Source organism: Budorcas taxicolor, chromosome X (assembly GCF_023091745.1).
Source record: "Budorcas taxicolor isolate Tak-1 chromosome X, Takin1.1, whole genome shotgun sequence".
Lineage (NCBI taxonomy): Eukaryota > Metazoa > Chordata > Mammalia > Artiodactyla > Bovidae > Budorcas > Budorcas taxicolor.
The window spans coordinates 125813406-125837385 of record NC_068935.1 but is presented as its reverse complement, the minus strand read 5'-3'; the positions used below and the strand labels follow the sequence as shown (position 1 = coordinate 125837385).

Sequence of the window (23980 nt, the reverse complement as noted above, 5' to 3'; positions counted from 1 at the left end):
TGGCCACAGGACTGGAGAAGGTCAATTTTTATTCCAATGCCAAAGAAGGGCAATGCTAAAAAATGTTCAAACTACCACACAACTGTGCTCTTCTCACATGCTAGCAAGGTCATGCTAAAAATCCTTCAAGCTAGGCTTCAACAAGTGTTTAAACTGAGAACTTCCAGATGTTCAAGCTGGATTTAGAAAACGCAGAGGAACCAGAGATCAAATTGCCAATATCTGTTGGATCACAGAAAAAGCAAGAGAATTCCAGAAAAACACGTACTTCTGCTTCACTGATTACACTAAAGCCTTTGACTGTGCAGATCACAACAAACTATAGAAAACTTAAGAGATGGGAATATCAGACCACCCTACCTGTCTCCTGAGAAACTTGTATGCAGGTCAAGAAGCAACAGTTAGAACTGGACATGGAACAGTAGACTGGTTCCAAATTGGGAAAGGAGTACGTCAAGGCTGTATATTGTCACCCTGCTTATTTAACTTATATACAGAGTACATCATGTAACATGCCGGGCTGGATGAAGCACAAGCTGGAATGAAGATTGCTGGGAGAATTATCAATAATCGCAGGTATGCAGATGACACCACCCTTATGGCAGAAAGTGAAGATGAACTAAAGAGCCTCTTGATGAGGGTGAAAGGAGAGTGAAAAAGCTGGCTTAAAACTCAACATTAAAAAAACTAAGATCATGTCATTGGGTCCCATCACTTCATGGCAAATAGATGGAGAAACAATGGAAACAGTGACAGATTTTCTGGGCTCCAGAATCACTTCAGAGGGTGACTGCAGCCATGAAATTAAAAGATGCTTGCTCCTTGGAAGAAAAGCTATGACCAACCTAGGCAGCAAATTAAAAAGCAGAGACATCATTTTGCTGACAAAGGGCCATATAGTCAAAGCTATGGTTTTTCCAGTAGTCACATATGGATGTGAGAGCTGAACCATCAAGAAGTCTGAGCACCTAAGAATTGATGCTTTCAAATTGTGGTGCTGGAAGACTCTTAATAGTCCCATGGACTGCAAGGAGATCCAATCAGTCCATCCTAAAGGAAATCAGTCCTGAACATTCATTGGAAGGACTGATGCTGAAGCTCCAATACTTTGGCCACCTGATGTGAAGAGCCGACTCACTGGAAAAGATCCTGATGCTGGGAAAGATTGAAGGCAGGAGGAGAAGGGGATGACAGAGGATGAGATGGTTGGATGGCATCACTGACTCGATGGACATGAGTTTGAGCAAGCTCTGGGAGACGGTGAAGGATAGGGAAGCCTGATATGCTGCAGTCCATTGGGGTTGCAAAGAGTCAGACACAACTTAGCAACTGAACAACAACCAGGTGGGTCCACAGGATAGAGTCTGGCATATACAGTGAGTTCAGTTTTTCAAATACCCTCAGACTTAAAAAAGAGCCAAAATGAGATTCAATTTTAATTATGAATTACTTAGTAGGAATCGTGGAGCCTAAGCATCCCTCTTTCTTTCCATGGATCTGTGAATTGTTTGCCATACTCTGTAACCAGGACCCCCTCCCGACTCCTGTAAGCCCCCATCCAGCTTGACACGGTGGTTAAAGTATTTACATGGCACTTTGGCACCTACTCATCTTGTGCCCCTGGCTCTCTGAGCCTACAGATCCTTGCATACAAAACAGGAATATTTGCTCGAGTCAAAGCAAAGGACAACGTGAGATGACACATAAAGAGACAAAGAATACACTGCATGCTCAAACAATTGTACACAGTATCCTTTTGATGATATAAGATTTCAGAAAAAGAATTCATTTTGGAAAACAGTCAATTACAGGCGAGTGGTATTGTCTGTCGGTTATGACACCATATGCCAGGTGGTAACTTATCCAAGCTGGAGATGAACTGTACACAAGTGGATGCCAACTGCAGTCATGGCGCCAGCCCTGGGATGTTGATAGCAGAATGCTGAGGAGGACCTCGCTGACAGTCATGAGAAAGGCCAGGAGAAGCGTGGAGCAAGGGCCACTTCAAGTGTACAGCAAACCCCACAGCAAGTTCAGTGAGCAGAGGTGCCAGCCCTGGTGCTTAGAAATAATACAGTGACTCAACCCAGAGGACATCAGGCTAAGTGAAATCAACCAGTCACAAAAAGGCAAACACTAGATGAGGCCACTTAGGAGAGACACCTAGAGACAGAAAGCAGAAAGCCCCTGGTTGTCAGGGCCAGGGGCGGGGCAGATGGAGAGTGGTTTCAGGGGTACAGAGTTTCAGTTTTACAAGATGAAAAGAGCTCTAAGAGACTGGTTGCAAACAATGTGAATGTACTTAATGCAACCGAACTGTACACTTAAAATGGTTTAGGTGGCAAATTTTATATTACATATAGTTTACAATTTAAAAAATTACCACGGCAGCAGGGTCCCTGGAATGGGAGGATGTGAGAAGAAAGGCAAACTTCAATTACCAAACACTTCTAGCAACTGGCATTCCATCAGGGACCCAATGGCAGCCTCCCCGACCTCAGGAAAGGCCACATGTGACTTGAGCTGGCTGCATGCTGAGGCTCTCCTGGGGCCCTTCTTGCATATTCCAGGAGTTTCACGGAGATCAAGACACAGAGGCTACAGAGAAATCCTCTACCTTGTGACAGGGGTGTCCCTGGGAGGTGAGCCCCCATCCCTTAAAGTGTTGGCACACTCAAGGAGTGATCTGATTACTAAGCACCTACCAGCCCCAAGGCACTGGGGGTTTGCTAGCCCACCTTTTTCAGAAACAGACTCCACATTCCACACATGCATCTCAAGGGGGACACTTCAGAGAGACTTGATTCACTCACAGCTCTATGCTCCAGGCCTCCTGGCGCCCATAAAAGCTTCACAAACACCCAGCAAATACTGCTTAGAGATAATTCCAGTTTCATATGGGTAAACCGAATTAGATGTTTTAACTTCCTTTTTACTCGAAAGCTCCACACTTCTATGTTCAGCAGTGGATATGAAAAATGGGAGAAGGGCAGTAAAAGGCTTTAAGAAAGGTCAATGTTACTTTTGTTTTCTAGAAAAAATCACAAATTACCTAGCTCCTCCAAAATATCCATCCTCTAGTTTGCGAATTGTAGCAAGAACAGCAGAATGAATATCTGAGCCATCATTTGCTAAAAAGAAAAAAAAAAAAAGATAAATTAGTTCACTTCATCTGGGAATACTTCGTTTGGGTATGTGCTGAAACGTGTTCATCAACACCAACCAATTAAAGTACGTATAGCATAGGAGATTCCCAACCTCAGTACCCTAAGTGCTCAGAATCCTCTTTGGTACCTAGCTCTGTCCATGGGACTCATTTTAAACATTTTGCAAAGATTAAAGACCACCTATGGGGCATGAGTCAGGGCAGATCAAGTTCATGGACTTACTGAGCATGGTATGCGTGATGGGGAAGGTGAGCGTGGGTCTGCCCGTCATCCGCCAGCAGGTGCACAGGTAGGCCAGCTCAATCCTCAGCATCTCCACGATCATCTCGTTGTCCAGGGCCAGGTAGAAGTGATGCTGGTCGGTGAACTGCAAGTCACAACAGGCCAGGTTCAACACTGTCCTGCCTTCCTCTCCACACAACCTCAGCTGTCATTCACTGCAGCACTAATCCTTGCATTTTGTTTCCAGAGAAGAGACTCAACCCTGGCTCCATTGTGGGGCTTTCCTTGTGACCACACCCATCGATCTGCCACAGCCTGGAGCCAGGGCTCCATTAGCACTAAGTGTGGGAGGAAAGGGCGCTAGGCTAGGTCTATTTATAGCTCCTCAGATGGGGATTTAAGGACCTAGCCCAGCACTGCTGTCCCTGAAAGGAAATCAATAACTCCTTAATTCCAGTTGCGGTCCAGGGCTGCTGAGCTCAGAGATGCTTTCCTAGTGGGGCCGCTGAGAGCAGGTGAGACATGGAGACTGTTTACCTGACTGACGGCCTGGTTAACGTGAACTATGGGCACTGTTGCATCGTGTCCAGGAAAATCATACTGCTGCCCTGGCCTCTGGACCCACGCACACTCTACTCTGGTCTAAACTTCGTTATGAAGGGAAATAACTCTCAAGATTTGAGCAAGCAGCACAGGCTGGATGAGAAAGAGCAACTTGATGTGACTGACCCATGAGCCCACGGCCAACTATGTGCCCAAGTAGTTGGGGGGCTGTGCCTCCTGCTGACAAATTGATCCCTTAGTTGGCCTTTCTAGCTGCTGAATGGATAAAAAAGGCTTCATCTGCGTTCCACAGGGCTAGTTTCCTTTGGAAACAAAAACTCTAAAGAAAAGACCCATAAAGCAATATATTCAGAATCTCATCAAGGGGGCTGGGGCCTGAAAACTCAGACTCCCAGTGTGGGAGTCCACTGACAGAGGCCCTGCTGACAAGCTGAGAGTGTTAGGGGGCACGAGGGCTGTAAGTGGCATGCACTAGCCAATTTTTAAAGTGTGTGCACTTCATACTGGAAGCGATGGCATACTCAGAGCTAAGCAGCATTTACTGAGCACCTACCATGAGTAAAGGACTGTATTAGGTCTTGGATGTCATCTTTTGTTTGTATTTGACCACCTGCATGCACATCCTGCTGTATTCAAAGTAGCTCGCCAAACAGAAAAAGAGAGCTTAATAAACAAATGCTTGTTGCTTTGCTACTGGCCTGCTCTTCTCACCTGGGGTGTGAAAGTAAAGATCTGGTTCCTAATCACGTATAGTTTTGATGTCCCAAGGACACCAATGTGCCGATACGGTCGCCCACTCAATTTCATATTCTTATTCCGTCCTATGTAGAAAGTAAAAGAAAAATTCAAGTTAGAGCAGGCACAGTGACATCTAATCCAAGTGATTCTGCCTAAGCCTGAACTTACTGATATCTTAAACAACTCACTCTAGGGTTTGGTTTTTCCAATACTGTTATCCTTCTTTGGGACAAGGATGAATTAAGAATCCCACTCCCTTCTTTTCATGCATATATAAGAACAGTACCCAGTAAAACATCTATATGGAATAAAACTATTAAGAGGAGTTTATTGTTTACTTTTTATTTATTTAGTATGGAACCATGATCCTAAACAGTCAGATTTGAGATAGAGAGAATACACCTCCCATTTTAATGGGTAAATGAGCATTTTTTAGACCATGGAAAAAAATTTAGAAACATTATCAAAATGCAAATGACTGCTTCAGTTGTGAATTTCCAAAGATGGCTCCTTATTTTACCACATATCTGACAAATCACTGGCCACCTGTGGTGACATCTCCTGAACAGACATGAGAGGAATGTGCTTGTCCGGCCATTTCTCTTCACATCAAAGCAATCAAACTACTTTGGTGCTTTGCCCAAATCTTTAGAATTTACACATATCATAGTTTCCCCCAGACCCCAAACCTAGAACCAAGATGCAACCTCCCCAAAAACACCCTGCTACTTCCCCAAACCTACCAAGCTTGGCATATATGTGACTAAGGATGCGGCCTGGCTGGACTCGGATTGGATGAATGTCAGTGATACTCTGGACGTTGACCCCATGTTTCCTCAGCAGCTCCTTAATGTGGTTGTTTTCTGCCAGAACAGTGACTGTGAACAAGAACGTAGTGTCTACATTAAGACGGTGGCCCTTGTCCCCTCACAGACACTCGCTGTTGTCTGCTCTTGTCTCTGATCTGTCTTAGACACATGAGCAGGCTTGCCACAGGCTGGGAGGTTTTGAAATGGACAGCACTTTTCCTGTCGCTCTTCCCAGTTCTCTCTGGCCTCATCTCCCCTCAACACCTACACTGCATATTTAACAAGTGCCCTCAACGTACAAGACAGTCTGAGACCAGCAGAAATGGCTTGCAACAGGTCACAAGCCAAATTACTGACGTCCTGCCTCTCTGACTGATGGTGAGGAGCTTTATACACTCAGGAGAGAGGGAAGGGTGGACCTACCTGTGGGCTGGTGGTAGTGGGGCAGCCTGGCTCACTGGGAAGCAGAGCACACGGACCCCGCTGGTGGGCAAGAGCCACTCCAGAGGTGGGTCGCACACCCCAATGGGCCGGGCTGGGGCCCATCTCCATGGAGCGAGGCTGGGCATCTGGCTCTCTGGCAGGCAGGGCTCTGGGATGTGGGGTTTGAGATGGGCTTAGACCCCATTCCTGCTGTACCAGTACCACCGGCTTTTAAGAGAAGGGATCATGCATTGACAAAGGGAAGGAGTGTCAGGGAGGGGGCTAGAAAAAGGGAGCTGGCCACACAGAGAGTGGCCACTGTCGGGTCCAGCTGCATAGAGCCTGCTAGGAACTGGAGTAGTTTGGGGTGGTGTTGAGGCCAGAGGAAAGACTTCTTTACTGCTGATGTAGCCCCCTGAGCCCTACCACTGAACCCTGAGGCCAGTGACTCCTGAAGCTATGATACCTACAAATGCAGCTGAGACCTTGTACTTACATAGCATGTGAGACTTCTCCAAAGTATGTTAATACCCATGACCTCATCTGAGCCGCACAACAAGGCTGTGAGGGGAACCTGCAGTTACAGCTTAACAGAGATGGTAAGGTAATCCCTGGGCCCCAGCATGGGGACATTGGCCATGCAGGAGTGGGCCAGCAGCTACCCTTCACATCCGTCTCTCTGGAAGCTTCCAACACCATGCAGAGGTCCACATGGATCACAGCCACACAGCGGTCACTGTGTGAGAGTAACTCTTTCAGAGGAGACCTGTGAGCCTGCTGATATGACAGAGCCACACGCAGAGAAGTTTCCAAGACCGGACTGCCCATTCCTCCAGGCCACAACCTCTGATATTTTCTACTCTGTTTTCTTCTGTTGCATTAAAAAAAAAAAAAAAAGGTGCTCAGGCTCCATCAAGCTGGCCAGCCCGCAGTTGGAAAAGCGGCCTTGTGGACTGAAGGGATCACTTGGCAGCATGCGCTCCAGTGACAGGCAGAGACAGTGGGGTCAGCTGTGGGTCCCTCACATGTAAGAAGGGGATGATAACCATGATCATCACAGTTTCTACCTCATCAGGATGCTGTGATGGTTGGGCGTGTCTCGGCAGGCCTGGGACACAGCACTGACTGGTGATGACCTGCCTGCACACGACCTTTGCTGTAACCCGGGCAAGTGCAGTGAAATGCATCTGTGGCCACAGATAGGGTTCCCTTTCATTTTCTCAATAATTGCTTTTGTTATATTGAGTGTGTGTGTATCAAGCAATACAGAAGCTACAAAAATAAGGCTGCTATCCTTAAGAAATGTACAGTGTACACTAGGGTACACAGGCATAGATACAATGCGCTGATACTAGCTGGTGTATAGGTCGCTCTCTGAGGCGTGTGCACTCCTGGACAGTCCCCCCGGGAGGGAGAGTCCCCCCTGGGAGGGAGAGTCCCCCCTGGGAGGGAGAGTCCCCCCTGGGAGGGAGAGCCTGAGGCACAGAGAGGGGAAGTCACAGGGCAGTCAGAGCCAGCACTGCATGGAAGTGTTGGCTGGAGAGGAGGGGAGGCAGGTGAGAACATGGACCAGCGGCTCTGGAAAGAAGTCAGACCTCCAAGGGAGGAATGAGTGAACTCTCACTTGGGTTTTGAGTTTTCAGCAAGGTCACATTCTACTTTTTAAAGGATAGCAGTTATGAAAAATGATGCTCAATGAATCACTTGTGCCCCAGTTGCAATCAAGGTTTAGATTCCAGAAAACTGCTGGCTAGAAACCAACTCTGAGATTAGGAGCTGCTGAGTTATAGAACATACTTCACAGAACTAATATATGCTAAAGTATATCCATACACAGTCTTTAAAAAAATTAAATGTGGGTCATCCCAGTGCACCAGCCCCAAGCATCCTTTGTATGGCAAAACCAATACCGTATTGTAGAGTAAAATAAAGTAAAAAATAATAAAAAATAACTAGATAAAAATTAAATGTGCTGTAAAAATCGCATTGGTTTTACAAAGTTCAATATGAATACGAAACACAAACCTTGTACGACGACATCAGGTTTGACCGAAGTGGAAAATCTTCTGTTCAAGGGATCAATTTCACCAGCAGCAAGGAATCCCTAGGAAAACAGGAGTATTAATGCCATGATACACTGATAAACTAAAAGTTCACGTTAAACCTAAGTTTGGAAATAAAATATCTGGAGGCTCAAGATCTTCAGTATTTTAGTCCTTTATATTTTTCCAAGGCAATTGCTTTTCTCTGAACATATTGTGCACTATAGCATTTAGATGGCACTCTATCGTGTTTATAGCAGCCAGCTCTCCAGGGTAGTCAAACACGCCAACCTTGTATGAGTGGGAGAATAAGGGTAACTCGTGCTCCCTGACCCTCACCCCGCACCAGGCACAGTGCTGAGCTCTGTACATGCACTGTTGCACAGTCCTCCTAACGGGTAGGCACCACCATTCACACCACCTTACCGGGTGCCTTGGCCTGAGAAACCAATGCACTGAGAAACCAGGAAACCAAGGCACTGAGCTCAGGATGAGGGGCAGAATGAGGACTTGGCCCAGAGCTGACTGTCCTGAAACAAAAAAACACCCCCCCCTCCTCCCGTTGGCAGAGTACTCTCTGAATGTGGCTTTCCTCACATGATCTATAAATGACAGGTACCCTAAGACAGGGGACCAAGGTGTTCTGGGAGTCCTGAGGACAATGTGGACCTTATGCTGGGCCTACATGAGGGCCCTCATTGTGGGAGGAGGAAACAAAAGCAGAGGGATTTATTCCCGATCTCACTGATACAGAAATCAGAGCTGGACTGTATCAGAGATGATCAAACCCAACCTCTTCACTCTAAAGATGAAGAAACTAAAAAAAAAAAAACAAAAAACTACATTTAAACAAAAGTTGTAGAACAATAAAAAAGTAAATAAAGATGAAAAGAGTGAGGCTCAGGGAAGTCAAGAGACCCGCCCAAGTTTACAGAGGTAGTCAGAGGCAGGGTTGGCTTTCCAAAGGAGGTATATGATTTTCCCCTACTTATAAAGAAAAAAGTATAAGACACAGCTTGCACTTCCAAGGACATGTCCATGACATTGCAGAGATGATCGTGTCCATGAAACTACTACTCCATCTCAGCACCTAAGGGCCACTTGCACTGTGACAGCTTTACCTGGGTCTTCTCTCACATACCTGGAACTCCAGTGACATCCAATCCACTGCTCCCCAGGCTTCCCCCGACCACCCTCCCCCCCCACCCCCACCCCCCCCCCCCCCCCCCGCACCCCTCCCCAGGGGTCCAGACACTCAGCTGAGCAGGATCCTCCCAGGAATGAGGAGCCAAGTGATAAAAAGCACTCACACTTAGGACTGTCACAAAAGCATTTGTATTTTAAAAACGTAAGCCTGGGGGTAAAAAGTTGTTTCACAAGAAGGAATGAGTCAGAGGCAGCAGGGGTATTATGGCCTGAGGGAACATCTGACACAAAATTCACTACAGAAAACCAGCCACTGCCCCTTCCTGTAGAGAGCACTGTAGAGTCAAGACCATGTGCAGCAGCTTCCCAAACCGTGTTTCTCTCACATGTGCGGACCTTGGCCGAAAAGTTTCCAGCCTCCTCCTGACTGTCCACTCACCCACGTTCTAGCCACAGATGGGAAATGCTAGTGGGAAGGGGTGTTGGGGGAGAGACAGGGAGTGCTTGGCTTGCAGGTGACCCCGAAATTGTTTACTGTAAGGGTGAATCCAAGTCCAGGCCTTCAGCCTCAGAGCCAACCCCAATCAGTTGACTTTATCGCCATGAAGATGCAAAGGACATTCACAGCCACACTGAATAGAGAGCCCCTGTGCTCCTCCAGGGTCCTTTGAACTTCCAATCAGATAGTTTCCAGGCAATGAAGCCCTCAAGTCCCTTACCTCTGCCAAGAGGGAGCTGAGGATGTACAAGGACTGACCCCACAGATGGGGCACCTTCCCCAGGGGAACTCTATCCACCGTGTGAGGATTCTTATACTCTTCATCCACCTGGCAAAGAGAGGAAAACCCCAAGTTAGAACATCAGAGGATAAAACAGCCAGTGGGGAGTGCACAGAGGATTTAAAAGTGCTACTCGTTTGATTCTCCAGACCAATTCTGTGCAAGAGCTGGGACAGGGAGGCCAGGAAAACTGAGGCCCGTGGGGGCCACGTGGCTAAAAGCAGCAGAGGTGGGACTCCAGGCCAGGCCTGGTTGCAGCAATGCTCTGCCCACAAGCACACTGATGGCAAAAGGCAGAGAGATAGGCTCTGAAAGTCAGGCCTGCCTTCTTTAAGCACAGCTCTGGGCGACAAGAAATTTCAGATCTCATGCTTATGTTTGGCTGTATTATGGGCACAATAATCCAAAACATCAGTCAACAGCCGTGGCAGTGTAGTTCTGGATGCTATGTCAGCTTTCTATCTTGCTCTCCTCAGGTGTTCATGAACTCCGTGTGCCTATGCAAGAAAATTACCAGAAGGTGGCGCTATTCATTGAGGAAAAACAATTATACTATTCAGTTCAGTCAATCGTGTCCACCTCTTGCAACCCCATGGACTGTAGCACGCCAGGCTTCCCTGTCCACCACCAACTCCCAGAGCTTGCTCAAGCTCATGTCCATCGAGTCAGTGATGCCATCCAGCCATCTCATCCTCTGTCGTCCCCTCCTCCACCTGCCTTCAATCTTTCCCAGCGTCAGGGTCTTATTAGATCACTCATTTTCCATCAGGGACTCAAAACGCTGAATCCACTGGGGGCCTTTGACTCATTAAAACAAGCTACAGTTCTCTCTGACGAGCAGTGCTGGCTATATGTTGTAAAAGTCGGTCTGGAACCTTCTCTGTTGTCAAGTCCATGCTGACCTTTGGGTTTTTGATCATTACAATGTTTGTTGGTTGAGGGTTGGAGAATTTCCTTCTCTAGAAAACAAACCAGTTGAAGGAAATAGAAAACACATCTTCCTCCAAAGGAAAAACAACATTAGGCGAGTTATTCTCTGCTTGTGGATTAATAACATCAGTGATGTTAATATGAAACTGAAAGGGAAAGTTGCTCAGTCGTGTCCGACTCTTTGCAACCCCATGGACTACACAGTCCGTGGAATTCTCCAGGCCAGAATACTGGAGTGAGTAGCCTTTCCCTTCTCCAGGGGATCTTTCTGATCTAGGAATGGAAAATGGAACCAGAGTCTCCCGCACTGCAGGCGAATTCTTTACCAGCTGAGCCACCAGGGAAGCCGAAGAATACTGGAGTGGGTAGCTTTTCCCTTCTCCAGGGGATCTTCCCAATCCAGGGATCAAACCCAGGTCTCCCGCATTGCAGGTAGATTCTTTACCAGCTGAGCCACCAGGGAAGCCCAAGAACACTGGAGTGGGTAGCCAATTCCTTCTCCAGAGGATTTTCCCAACCGAGGAATCAAACCAGGGTCTCCTGCGTTGCAGGCAGATTCTTTACCAACTGAGCTATGAGTGAAGCCCATGTGAATATATTCAGTAAATTTTTAAAATTTTACTGTAGTTAACTAAGACAAACTTAAGCTTGTCAACGGAACAGAATTAAATGTTATGAGTAATCAAATAGGATAAAAAGTGGAGGGAGATTCTCCAAAACACTGCAATGTAAAATTAGAGAGAAATATTTTCTTTCTATAGAATGTTGAATGTTCTGCAGTTTGCAGGATTACTTTTACAGTCAGATGGTACATTAAAACTTTTTGAAATGTAAGTAGTGTTAAGAAAGACTGCACAGATCTGGAATGGGAACAGGTCGATGCAAAGAACAGAAGACAGCCCAGTTCTGCCCTTCTTCCACCCACGGCCAGCTCCTGCCTCCCCGTGGAGGTGCGTCTCCCTCTCTCCACCTCAGTCTTTCCAATCAGCTTGCAGGTCCTCTAAGGCACCAAGCCTTTGCCACCAGCACGGCACTCCGGTATCTGCCCTCAGTCCGTGTACTTGCTCCTCCCATCTCCCTAGCCTGCAAGCCGGCAGAGGGAGAGCTAGGATCATGACCCCTCTGTGCCCCAGCACCTAGCGTGCTGCCCGACCCAGAGCAGCTGCTCCAAGCACGTCTGCTGGGCGCGCTTGCCTGAGTCTCAGGCTGTTCAACGGAGGCCCCGTTGGTCAGTGGTGCCTTGCAGAAGTATGTCCGGCTGTGGAAATGAGTGATGCTGGAACCCAGGCCGGATGCCGCCTTGGCCCAGGGCTGTGGCTGCTCCAAGAATGAGGCCCTTTTTCTAATTTGCACAAAGGTGCCATAGGGGTCTGGGTGGCTCTGTCTGCGGCAGTCTCTCCATATTACTGATGGGATGGGTGAACCTTCCCAGCTGTCATCTGGAAGCAGCCAATACAAACTGTGCTCTAAAGAATATTCAAAATCAGTGCCTAGCCGATGTGTAAATATACTGGATTAAACAAGGACGCTGAAATGACAAGTATAAGCATGGAGGTCAGATGAGAAAAAGTTGCAGAGTAACCTTTTACACCGTGCAGCCAGAACTGTTAATATTCCCAAGAAAAGCATATAACACCTAGCATTTACTACAGTCAGGAAATGTGCCTTTTAGTGGAACATGGATGGATGGTTATCTCTACTATAAAATAGGTAAAATACCCTTGAAGCTATGCAGTTTCCCTTGCTCTGCTTCCAGGTTCCAAATTACCTCCATGACTAACTTAGTCTTGTCAAGTACCTCAGTTCTGGAAAAGGGGCAACCTGAACACACAGTTGCTAGGAAGTAACTACCTAGCTCCCACCGTCAGCTGCACCCAGACCCCCAACAACACATCCACATCACACATAGTAAAATGAATACATTTGCAGGAAATCTAGGCCTTGAACAGTCAGAAAGGAAACAGCCCCTGCAGGCTCCATGGTTTGATCTGTACAATGACGGACTCCACCCCCCCAGAAAATGCACCACCCACTGGGAAGCAGGGTGCGATTGTCAGGAGGCCCTGAATCAGGGTCTAATTCCAAGCAGAGCCCAGTGCTGTCTGAGCTCTGACAGATTCCACAGCCTCTTTGAACTGAGGCAGATAATTTCCAAGGCCTTTACCAGTCCCCTGACCATGTGCTTGTGGGCCTGATTCTACCACAAACTCCTAGACCCAAGCTGCTATGTGACTGCAGGGTTATGCTCTAGTGTAGGCCCTGTCAGCTGGAGGATGAACCTTGCTCTCTGAAGTCTCTTCTGCCCCAAAATGTCTTAATGAAGCTTTAAAGCAACAGGAACATTCAAGAGAGAATAAGCCTTGAAATGAGAATTCTTCTCTGCATAACATAAGATATGTACAGGGAAATCTTCCCATTAAGATATATCAATCCATCATGACCCAATTTAGGAAAGTGAATAGAGCAAAACTACCTTTGGGCATCTTCCTGGAATGGCCAGTTTCTCTTTTCCTGATATAGAATGGCTTCTAAGTGATCACTCAAGCTCTAGCTCAGGAACTGTGTAACTGAAAGGAAGAGATTCTGAACTACCCCTGTACAGGCAGACCTCGGCTCCAAACCACTGCAATAAAATGAATATAAATGGAGTCACACAAAACTTTTGGTTTCCCACTGCATAAAAAATTATGTTCACACTATACCACTATATACCAAGGTCTGCCCTGGTGGCTCAGATGGTAAAGAATCCACCTGCAATGCAGAAGACCCAGGTTCAGATCCCTGTGTTGGGAAAATCCCCTGAAGAAGGGAATGGCAACTCACTTCAGTATTCTTGCCTAGAGAATTTCATGGACTGAGGAGCCTGGCAGGCTACAGGGTCACAAAGAGTTGGACATGACTGAGCGACTTAACACTTTTACATACTGTAATCTATTAAGTATGCAACAGCATTATGTCTAAAAGAAATATTCCTATCTTAATTTAAACATACTTTATTGCTAAAAAATACTAACCATGACCCAAACCTTCATCAAGTTCACGAGTAGTAACATTAAAGATCACTGATCACACATTACCGTAATAATGGAAAAGTTTGAAACGTGGGAATTACCAAAATGTGACAGAGACATGAAATGAACAAATACTATTGCAAAGAAGTCAATGAAGGCTTGCCACAAACCTTCCATTTGTAAAAGTAAAAAATAAAAAAGAATGTAAAGTTACCTGCAAAGTGGCAATAAACCAAGGTATGCCTGTACATCTCTTCCCCTCTCCCAGGGAGATTTTGTCTGGTTTCTTTTTCCATAGAAATGTGTAACAACATGGTGCCCAACAGTGTTCTGTGATTTTAGGGCCTGCTTGGTCCTGAGCTCGGAAGAAGGACAGGTACCCTCTGAAGGTCCTCAACTAACGCCTCCCTTGGGCAACCTCCAGGTCGAGCATGGCTCCAAATCCGTAACTTCTGTGATAAACAGCAATGCTACCCAAGACTCAAGAAACCACTTCTGGAGAAAAAGTGTTAGGTCTGAAAGAGGAATGAAAAATACCAAATGGCCAAGCCCAACTCACTTCATTCTAGATAATGAAGTACACGGTTACCTTGTCAGGCGGAATGGCGTAGAGTTCGGGCAACAAGTGGACCCCGTTTTTGCCTCTGATCAGTATCCCCTCCAGGGCTTCACGGTATTCTTGGACCTAGAAAACAGCAGCATGACCCATGGGGTGAAAAGACAGCACAAGACAGAAAACAGCTCTCTGGGCAACAAACAGATTAGAAGTAGCACACAGGGCTAAGAAATGCACAAACAACCTGCAGCTCATGGAGTGCAAGAGGAGCCCGGACTGTCGCTGATATCAAACATTAGGAGGAGCGAAAAGCAACTGGTCTTCTATGTGTTGTTTTTCATTCATGATTTAAATAGTTCACTCTTAACTTCTCACATAGTTCAATTTTGTCTCATCAGCTAGACTATAAGCTTTTTGGAGTGGAGGCCAGATCTTAAGCAGTATATCCTATTTCCACCTGTTGGTAGTCTTCTACTGAAAAAACGCTCAAACTTGCTCAAGAAATGTTTGCTGAACGAATCAGATGTGAAGAAAAGAAAGTGTGTGTATTATGATCCATGTACCCCAATACTTAGGATGTGCCACTCAGGAAAAGCTTTTGATGTAAACGCTTCTATTAAATTTAAAAAGCAGTGACAAAAACCTATGCATTAAAAGGGAAATGGTGAGGAAAAAACCCTTAACCAGCCACCTAGCTATTTAACACATTTCATCTTTGGAGAGTCAAATGCCTTTCAGATCTCATGTTCTTTTCTTCTTACATTTATGGACAGCAAAGCATAATGGGGTGCATCACTTTTAAAATGAGTGGAAGAGACAGCATGGGGGGTAAGAATAATAAATCCTGTGAGACCTACAAAATAAGGTACTAAGCATAGGATTTTCTGTCTCCTTGGCCTTTTGTTTCTGGTAACTGTCAAACTTGTTCATAATTGAAATTCCAACTCAATCTTTTTAAGATCTGTCAGTCCTGGGGTAAAAAGACAGAAAACATAAGACCCAAGAAAATCACTAAAGCATAAAAGTCAACAAAGAGGGAATATTAATATTTCAAGCTTACTGCCACTTCTGAAACACTTCAGCATTCAACAGAGGCAGCTCTCAAAAACTAAAATGAATCTTAGATTGTGTCTCCTATGCCAGCACACACACACACACACACACACACACACACACACACACACACACACACACACACACACACGGCTGATTTGCAGTGTTGTACGGCAGAAACCAACACAACATTGTAAAGCAATTATCCTCCAATTAAAAAACTAAGGTCCTACTGTATACACAGAGAACTTTATCAATATCCTATGAAAAACCACAATGGAAAAGAATATGAAAAAGAATGTGTGTATATATATATGTGCAACTGAGTCACTTTGCTGTATAGCAGTAATTAACACAAGATTGTAACTCAACTATACTTCAATAAATAATAAAAAAGAAATCTGCCTTGAACAAATGAACACTGTATTAATAAATATTCATTTAGCACTTAGTATATACTAGGAATGGGGCATATGCCCCAGATGGATACAGACCATCTCTAGCAGGGTTCTTTGACAGCTAAGTGGGAAATACACTGATAGGTGCCAGGCTGTTATAAGAGCTGTGGGACATATATAAAAGCTTTTAGTTTTTCTCAAAGAAGAGACACTTAAAATGAATCAAATGAAGGGGGAGGGGAAGCTGAGGGTGGAAAGCATCAGTTCAGTTCAGTCGCTCAGTCGTGTCCGACTCTTTGCGATCCCATGAATCACAGCATGCCAGGCCTCCCTGTCCATCACCAACTCCCGGAGTTCACTCAAACTCGTCCATTGAGTCGGTGATGCCATGCAACCATCTCATCCTCTGTCCTCCCCCTTCTCCTCCTGCCTTCAGTCTTTCCCAGCATCAGGGTCTTTTCAAATGAATCAGTTCTTTGCATCAGGTGGCCAAAGTATTGGAGTTTCAGCTTCACCATCAGTCCTTCCAATGAATATTTAGGACAGTTGCTGGGTATTTGAGAAGACAGGACAGACAGCCTGGCCTGCCCAAAGGCCTGAACAAGTTTTCATCTGCTTGGATCACAGAACTCAAGAAAGGAAATAATTAGAAATTGGACTACCGTGGTGAAAACAAGGGCCAGATCTTCTGGGACCCTATAAAATGTGAAGAGCCTGTATCTCATCACAAAGGTAATCAGGAAGCCATTCAAAGCTTTTAAGACAAGCAGTAGCATCATCTTTTTCTTAATAAGATCACTCTGGTGATGGTATGGAGAAATAGCAGGAAGCGAGGCTGTGGGCTGGGACATCCGTTATGTGGCTGATACATTAAATAAGATATTAGCTAAGAGAGGGCTTCCCAGGTGGGCTCAGTGGTAAAGAATCAGCCTGCCAATGCAGAAGATGCAAGATCGATCCCTGGGTCAGGAAGCTCCCCTGGAGGAGGGCATGGCAACCCACTCCAGCATTCTTGCCTGGAGAATCCCATGCACAGAGGAGCCTGGCGGGCTACAGTCCACAGGCTTGGAAAGAGCTGACTTAAGCACTGAGCATTACCACACTAGCTAAGAGTAGCCTTAAAGATGGCAAAACCACAGCTGGCCAGAAAAAAGCAGCAGCAACAACAAAACTCGTCTGTGGGAGACTGGCGCCCCCCACCCCAGAGAACCCCACCTCCTAGTTCTCGAGCCTTTATGCCGTGTCCTCCCCTTGAATGACTTACAATAGAAAGCCCTCAGATGTAGATACTGGGTTAAGCTAATCAACAGAGAATTTCCTGTCACCTATTTTTTTCTACACTAAATTGAAATTTGGTCCTTGTGTCCTCAGATTAAAGAGGAAAAAAAAAAAAAAAAAAGACCCTGGCATCTACCCCTGCCAAGGTTCTACATGGTCAGGATATTATAGAAACCATACTTATTTCTCCCAGCCTGTGGCCCTTCCACATTTAATATCTAAGTGTTTCAGCCAAACAGATAATGATTGAGACACTCCAATATGGAAAAAGGTAAGACACTTGATCCCTGGGGCTTACCTTGTGGCTCAGCTGGTAAAGAATCTGCCTGCAATGCTGGAGACCTGGGTTCTGTCCCTGGGTTGGGAAGACCCCCTGGACAAGGGAAAGGCTACCCACTCCAGTATTCTGGCCTAGAGAATTCCATGGACTGTATAGTCCATGGGGTCAAAAAAGAGTTGGACACGACCGAGTGACTTTCACTTTCACTTGATCCCTGCTGCTGCTAAGTCACTTCAGTCATGTCCAACTCTGTGCAACCCCAGAGACGGCAGCCCACCAGGCTCCCCCGTCCCTGGGATTCTCCAGGCAAAAACACTGGAGTGGGTTGCCATTTCCTTCTCCAATGCACGAAAGTGAAAAGGGAAAGTGAAGTCACTCAGTTGTGTCCGACTCCTAGTGACCCCGTGGACTGCAGCCTACCAGCCTCCTCCATCCATGGGATTTATCAGGCAAGAGTACTGGAGTGGGGTGCCATTGCCTTCTCCCGCTTGATCCCTGGCTTATTCTAAATAAAACTGCTAAAAAAGAATAAAAATTTTAACAACGTCTGCCATTCTACATGCCCCCTCAGGCTACATCTTTGTCTGTAGTTTACCAATCTTGGGCCTGTGAATGCCTTGACAGCTAACTGCTCAGATCACAGTGTTAACCTGAAACCAGGATCAAGAATATTTTCAAATGAGTGCTAAGCAGTTTCATTCCTCAAGTCCTAGTTGTGTCTATCCCCCTTATAGGCAGAAGTATCCAGAGGGGGCTTTGTCCTCCTCCTCTTGACATGGAGAAATGATGAAAACATAGCAGGGACTGAAACCAAGGGTAATCATTAGTCAAATCTATTTTTACCTGTAACAGGCCTTCACTAATCAAGGTGCTTTTAAGACTCACATGTCCTCCAAGCAGCACATAGCCTAAACCATGTTTGCTCGAGTTGTTTCCCAGGAACTTGGAGTCAACTATGTCTCGTTCCAACTGAGCTGGTTAAGACTGGTTAGGACCACCCACTCTCCAACAAGGCATGGGCGACTGTCTGATGACTTTGGGGCATCAGGGGGCTGAAAACTGCACCCTCAGAGCATGCTAAGCACCTCCATTTTGGAATGTGCAGAGACCTGTGGCCCAGTTACAGTTGGGCAGAATGAGAATTACCACTCCTTTTTCCAGCCACCTCTCCCCAACTTCAGGCCACTGTGCTGCTTTATTCTTTATCCCATAAATACCCCGAGCCTTAGTCTTCACGCAGGCAGACCTGAGACTTGTTCTCCTTGTGAATAAACCCTCTCTTTGTTGCAAACCTCGGCATTTCAACATTTTGGCTTGCTGTGCTCTGGCAAAATAAACCTGGTTTGGCAACACTAGCCCTGAAAAAACCAAATGCAACAGAAGCGACACTTTGCCAGTTTCGGGCCTAAAGCCTTAAGAAAGCTTGGCAGCTTCTGATTTTGCATTCTGGGAAAAGATGACCACCATGTAAAAAGCTTTACTGTCCAGAGACTGCAATGCTGTGAGAAGCCCAAGTGGAGAATGAAGACCCAGGCCAACAGTCCACCTGAGCTCCGGGCCAACAGGCAGCATCAAGCTGCAACCACGTGAGGGAGGCCGGTTCCTGCAGCCGTACTGATCCCAGCTGACACTAGAAGCAGCAGAGAAACTTGTCCCTGCTGAGCGCTACCCAAATTACACAGCACTGAGCAAACACAATAGCTGTTTTAATTCACGAAGTTTTAGGAAAGGTTGTTGGCAGCAACAGGTAACTGACACAGTGCCCCTGAATTTTTACATAACCCTATGTTCTAATAACTATCAGCACACCATTGCCTGAAAATGCTGATTATCAGCACAACGCCCAGCATTTTCTCACCTGAACAGCATCACCATTGAAGACTCCATCTATTATGAAATAAGTCCAGAACACAGGCCATTCACATTCAATGTTTTCAAAGAGCTTGAGTTCAGCAGGGTCATAATGCAATCGGTTTGGGTCCTGGAACCAAACAGGTAAATGTTCTAAAAGGTAGTGTCAGATTACATACATAATACCACTGTGCCTCACTGGGTGGCCCTTGCTTTCTGACTCAGGGCAGCTTTGAGACTGGTATGATTAGGATTCTGCTGAAATGAGGAGGTGCTATTTTTGCCAGTTATCCATGGTAAAATTTCAGAAAAGTAAATCAAATGTACACATTACTTGGTAGTTTATAACAAATATGAAGAAATTTGACTCTCGCAGTGCTGGGCAGACTGTTTTATTGACATCATTTTATCAGTCACTATGGCAAAGGAACCAAAGGAGGCCACAGGTGGCCTTTTAAAAAACATGTGAGCGAGAGAACTGTTTGTCCTTGTCAGCAAGCTGGTTTTAAATCACCAGCTTGCTGCTCTCCTAATGATCTTACTACTCTATTGCCTAACTCCAGCTTGCTAACTCCAAAATTAAGACTTCTTTCCAATATTCTAATGTGTAAGTTTTATAATCAACAGAGGGAGAACGCCACAGTGGCAACTTAGACATGAAGCAGTTAAGGAATCAGAAGAAACAATCTTTAAATACAACCTCTCTTGGGGTTTTATAACCATCTCGAAGGAAGCGACAGCATCCATAACGCCCCTAAGAAGACAAAAGGAAGCATTTGATGAAACAGAAGAATTTTTTTATCTCTTTGATTCAAGTCAGCCCTTTTTGTAACAACAAAGTGCTCACTGCTATCAGTACAAAAACTCATCTTTAAGTAATAAGCAAACCAAAATAAGGTTTGATCAGTACTTGGAAGGGAATGCCAAAACTTTCCATTAGAGTGGCTGTCAGGGCTGAGAGATTAATTACTCCATGGTTCACAGAATGACTATCCTTTCATTCTGATTTGCTGTATTGTGCAAAGATGCAAAGGGACCCTCACTGCTTGGAGAAGGCACCCATGGTGATATGTGGACTGATTGGACTGCTTCTACTTGAAAGACCGGAAGGCCACAACGTGACTCCAGACTCATAGCAGTCAGGCTCTGGATGCAAAGAAACCTGCATCCTGCAAGAAGTGGAGTAGGGAGGTGGTAGGGCTTCCTGTGGCTTAAGGCCATGGCTGCTGGGTTTCCTGCTGCAGGCTTCAGTGTTCCTCTCCAGCTTCTCGGGTGCCAAGAAAGAAGGGCAGTGGCAGTGCTATCTGAATCTGCCTCCCTTATCCCTGGATTGCAGTTTTGGGTGTCCATTCTTCAGTTAAGCATTTGGGGCTGTTCTAGCACTGGCCATGGAGGCAAGTGCACTCCCAGTGGCCAATCCCATAATGTCTGGGGTGTCCTGGAAGCCCAGTCTAGAACGTGCTCCCCTTGAAATGCTTCATTCTCTACATGAACTCTCTGCCTACTTATACAAACTAAACAGGTTCTGTTTTTACTACTGGCTAATTGAGGCAGTGCCTTCCGGGGATATGGTTGGAGACCCTTTACCCCTTGGTTTCCAGAGGCTAAAAGCATTTTTCACCAAATCTAAGTGGGATCATCAACATGCAGATTGTGGTTATCATTTCACTGATAACTTCAGTTGGCTAGAGGATTGTATAACCTTCTCAGTTTGGTGTAATGTGTCATAGTTTCTGCATCTGACCTCAGAGCAGGGATTTTAAGATTTTTTTTTAATGTGGACCATTTTTAAAGTCTTTACTGTATTTGTTACCATATTGCTTCTGTTTTCTGTTTTGGTTTATTGACTGTGAGGCATGTAAGATTTTAGTTTCCCAACCAGAGAGGAACACTGCACCCCTGCACTAAAGGTGAGGTCTTAACCCTGGACCACCAGGGATGTCCCTGGGATTTTTAATCTCAGTTTAACTTGGAGATCTTCAAGTCCCCAGAAATCATGTGTCAAGTTGGAGGATATTGGGACATGTGCATTTTTTTCTGACAGGGACTGTAGCTTTCATGAGATTCTTAAGGGAGTCTGTCTAGGATCTCTAAAGGGTTCAGAAGCTCTGCCTTAGAAGCACAGGAATGATACGAATTGAGGTTTAAATGTGCCAGCTGGAACTGAAACTCTACTGCGCAAGAAAAGAACCTGGGCATTGATGGCTCAGAGACTTTGTTTTCTCCTCTCCATTCTCAGCCTTGGGTACCTCCATCTGTCAGTCCACTCTGATACCAAAAGATTGACTGCAGGGACAGCCCAGGCTTGAGTGAGCTGCTCCACGTCACTATCTGGAAGGGGCACTTAACACAGGGCAGAAGGGTACCAGTGTGACCAATGCTTACCTGGAGCTTGGAAATAATTTCATTTTTGGTCACATTCACAAGGTTCACATCTTCCACTGCGAAGGCCGGGAAAGAAATAATGGAAAGAAGCCCAGCATCAATCTCTTTTGACGTTGAGGCTCTTGGCAGCATGGAGAACAGAATAGACTGAACAAAAAACAAACAGGTGTTAACCCTGGAAGCACTAACAGTTACATACAGGATCTAGAGACTATGACTTGACCCCAAGGGAACATATGAATGAGTTTACCAGTTTTTAGAGTTTTTGCCTACCAACATGGCCTCTGCTGGGTGACCGCACCTACCCAGCCCATGTGTCCTGCTCCTCACAGGAGAAGAGGGTTCGGGAGAACAGTGCTATGCCTAGAGCCCGTGCTGAGAACTGGCTCCCTTCCTTCTGTACCTTCTGTTGATACTGCTGGGCCTTTAGGGCACGCAGGGGAGAACTAAGGACTACCTCATTAACAGGTTAGCGTGTCCTGACTGCAAAGACAAAGAAGAACACACATACAAGACTAGCAGACAGAAATGCCTGGCTTCTGTGGAGGTGACCAGCTGGACTGGATAACTCAGAAACCACCTAAAGGAGTCAAATCCAGAAGACCACACCAACAGGCAAAACACTTTGGTCCAAACAGAATTATTTTAATCCTAGAAAGAATGGCTTACTTAGTGGCACTATAACATGGCCTCGATTATAAGGTGGTTGGATTAGGCACTGTAAACTAAAGCAAGGTGAAATTATAAGGAACAGTTTGGGAAGGAAAGGGAGCTAACCCTGTGATCTAACATGTACAGACATGGGACTAGATTCCTGCAAGCACAAGCTTATTAACTCTTCCATGTGAAGAAGGAATTCGAGAACTATGTCCAAATCACACATGAGGACTCGGAGACGTAGAGACTCATGCTGATGGGCATGCAGCTAGTCTGCAACAGAGCTGGGATTCTAACCCAGGCCCAGCTAGCTACGGAGCTCATGCCATCTCCACTGGGGACTACACATCTATTAAGAAGCATACCAGCTTAACTTTATTAAACCACACCCCAAGAAACAGCAGATTCCCCACTAAGGACTATTTAATGGGGGAAAATGGAATGAGCTAGAAGGGGGCTAAATATGGGGGGAGCCCTTCAGCTTCAGAACAAAGCTTAATTTCTCTAGCCAACTGGCCCCCAAGCCCAGTTCTTTAACTAGTCACTCTCTCTAGGCTCTCTCTGCCTGAAACAAACACTACCACTGGAAGCTCTCTGCATACAAGTTTGTATGCCTCTCACTCACACAGCCCTAGCATAGTGCCTGCATACAGTGAGCCTCCAGTAAATAAGAGTTTGCTGATTTGCCAGCAACTGCTGACCTATTGTCTGATAAATGGAGCCACCTAATCTGCCCCAAATCACCCCTTTCTCTAACATGTGTTTCATGGAGGTTTTACTGATTTGCCATTTCTCCCATATCATCTCTCCACCATTCATTTTGCCACTACCCTCTAACAAGATTCCACTACCCGCCCAAGTGAACTACTGCTTGTCAACCATCAAATCTGGGGACCTCATGAAATAAACCTAAGAGAAAACCATCTACATGCTCAAAAAAACGTAAAATTGACTTTGCCTCCAACAGAACACAGTTGTCTTGATCGCTGACTCCATACAAACACCACCGCTGTATCTTATGTTTGCACAGTCCTTTCTGGCTCACAAAGTACTCTGACAAATTAAGCTGATTAATTCTGATTCTCGTGACTACCTTGTGGGGGTAGGTCCTAGTATGCCCATTTTATGGATGAAGGAACTGAAGCTCAAAGAAGCCAAGAGCCACCAAGCTAGGAAGCTGGGGAATCTGAACTGGAGCCCAAGTCCTCTCTGCCATGAGTCTCCGTCTCTACTCTCTGGATGTGAGAACCTTGAGCCATCACCTGGCAGTGTTCCACCTCATCCGGCAGGACGTGGATTACAGACTTGCGACCTCCATGGGCTCCAAAAAGGTCCAGTTCATCAATTGCTTCAAGGGCTGCCTACAAGCACAAGTACGAATTACTGAGTATGGGTAGTACACATACACTCCTATATCTTGTACTTCTTTTTCATTAAGCAATCGAGCATATATGTTTTCCCACAGGTGATGAAATTCATCTTTAAAATCCAGCTAAAGTATCCTATACTCGTGTTCTATCCTTATTTTCAGAGCTTTCCTGTGTTTTGCCTTGTTGCAGGAACAAGATAGAGAAAATAGAAAACCATTTCCCAAAATGAAGTTAGTATTCTACCAAAAAGCAAAATACTAACAACACAGCATCATGCGTGTAAGGCGTGGGGGGCTAAATTCACCTATTTCAGTGGTTAAC

The 23980-nt window shown here is 45.7% G+C and overlaps 1 protein-coding gene across 1 annotated transcript in view; it reads right to left on the bottom strand.

The window, feature by feature from the left end:
• PHKA2 (phosphorylase kinase regulatory subunit alpha 2) overlaps positions 1-23980 on the bottom strand; it is a 91755-nt gene that overhangs the window by 26480 nt on the left and 41295 nt on the right. The window contains exons 7-17 of the mRNA XM_052663180.1: positions 23552-23650; positions 21633-21779; positions 19948-20001; positions 19255-19377; positions 14421-14516; positions 9831-9938; positions 7949-8027; positions 5435-5569; positions 4665-4774; positions 3390-3534; positions 3053-3131 (exon numbers count right to left, since the gene is read on the bottom strand). Of these exons, the coding sequence (XP_052519140.1) occupies positions 3053-3131; positions 3390-3534; positions 4665-4774; positions 5435-5569; positions 7949-8027; positions 9831-9938; positions 14421-14516; positions 19255-19377; positions 19948-20001; positions 21633-21779; positions 23552-23650 (1175 nt within the window). The remainder of the gene's footprint in view (positions 1-3052; positions 3132-3389; positions 3535-4664; positions 4775-5434; positions 5570-7948; positions 8028-9830; positions 9939-14420; positions 14517-19254; positions 19378-19947; positions 20002-21632; positions 21780-23551; positions 23651-23980) is intronic.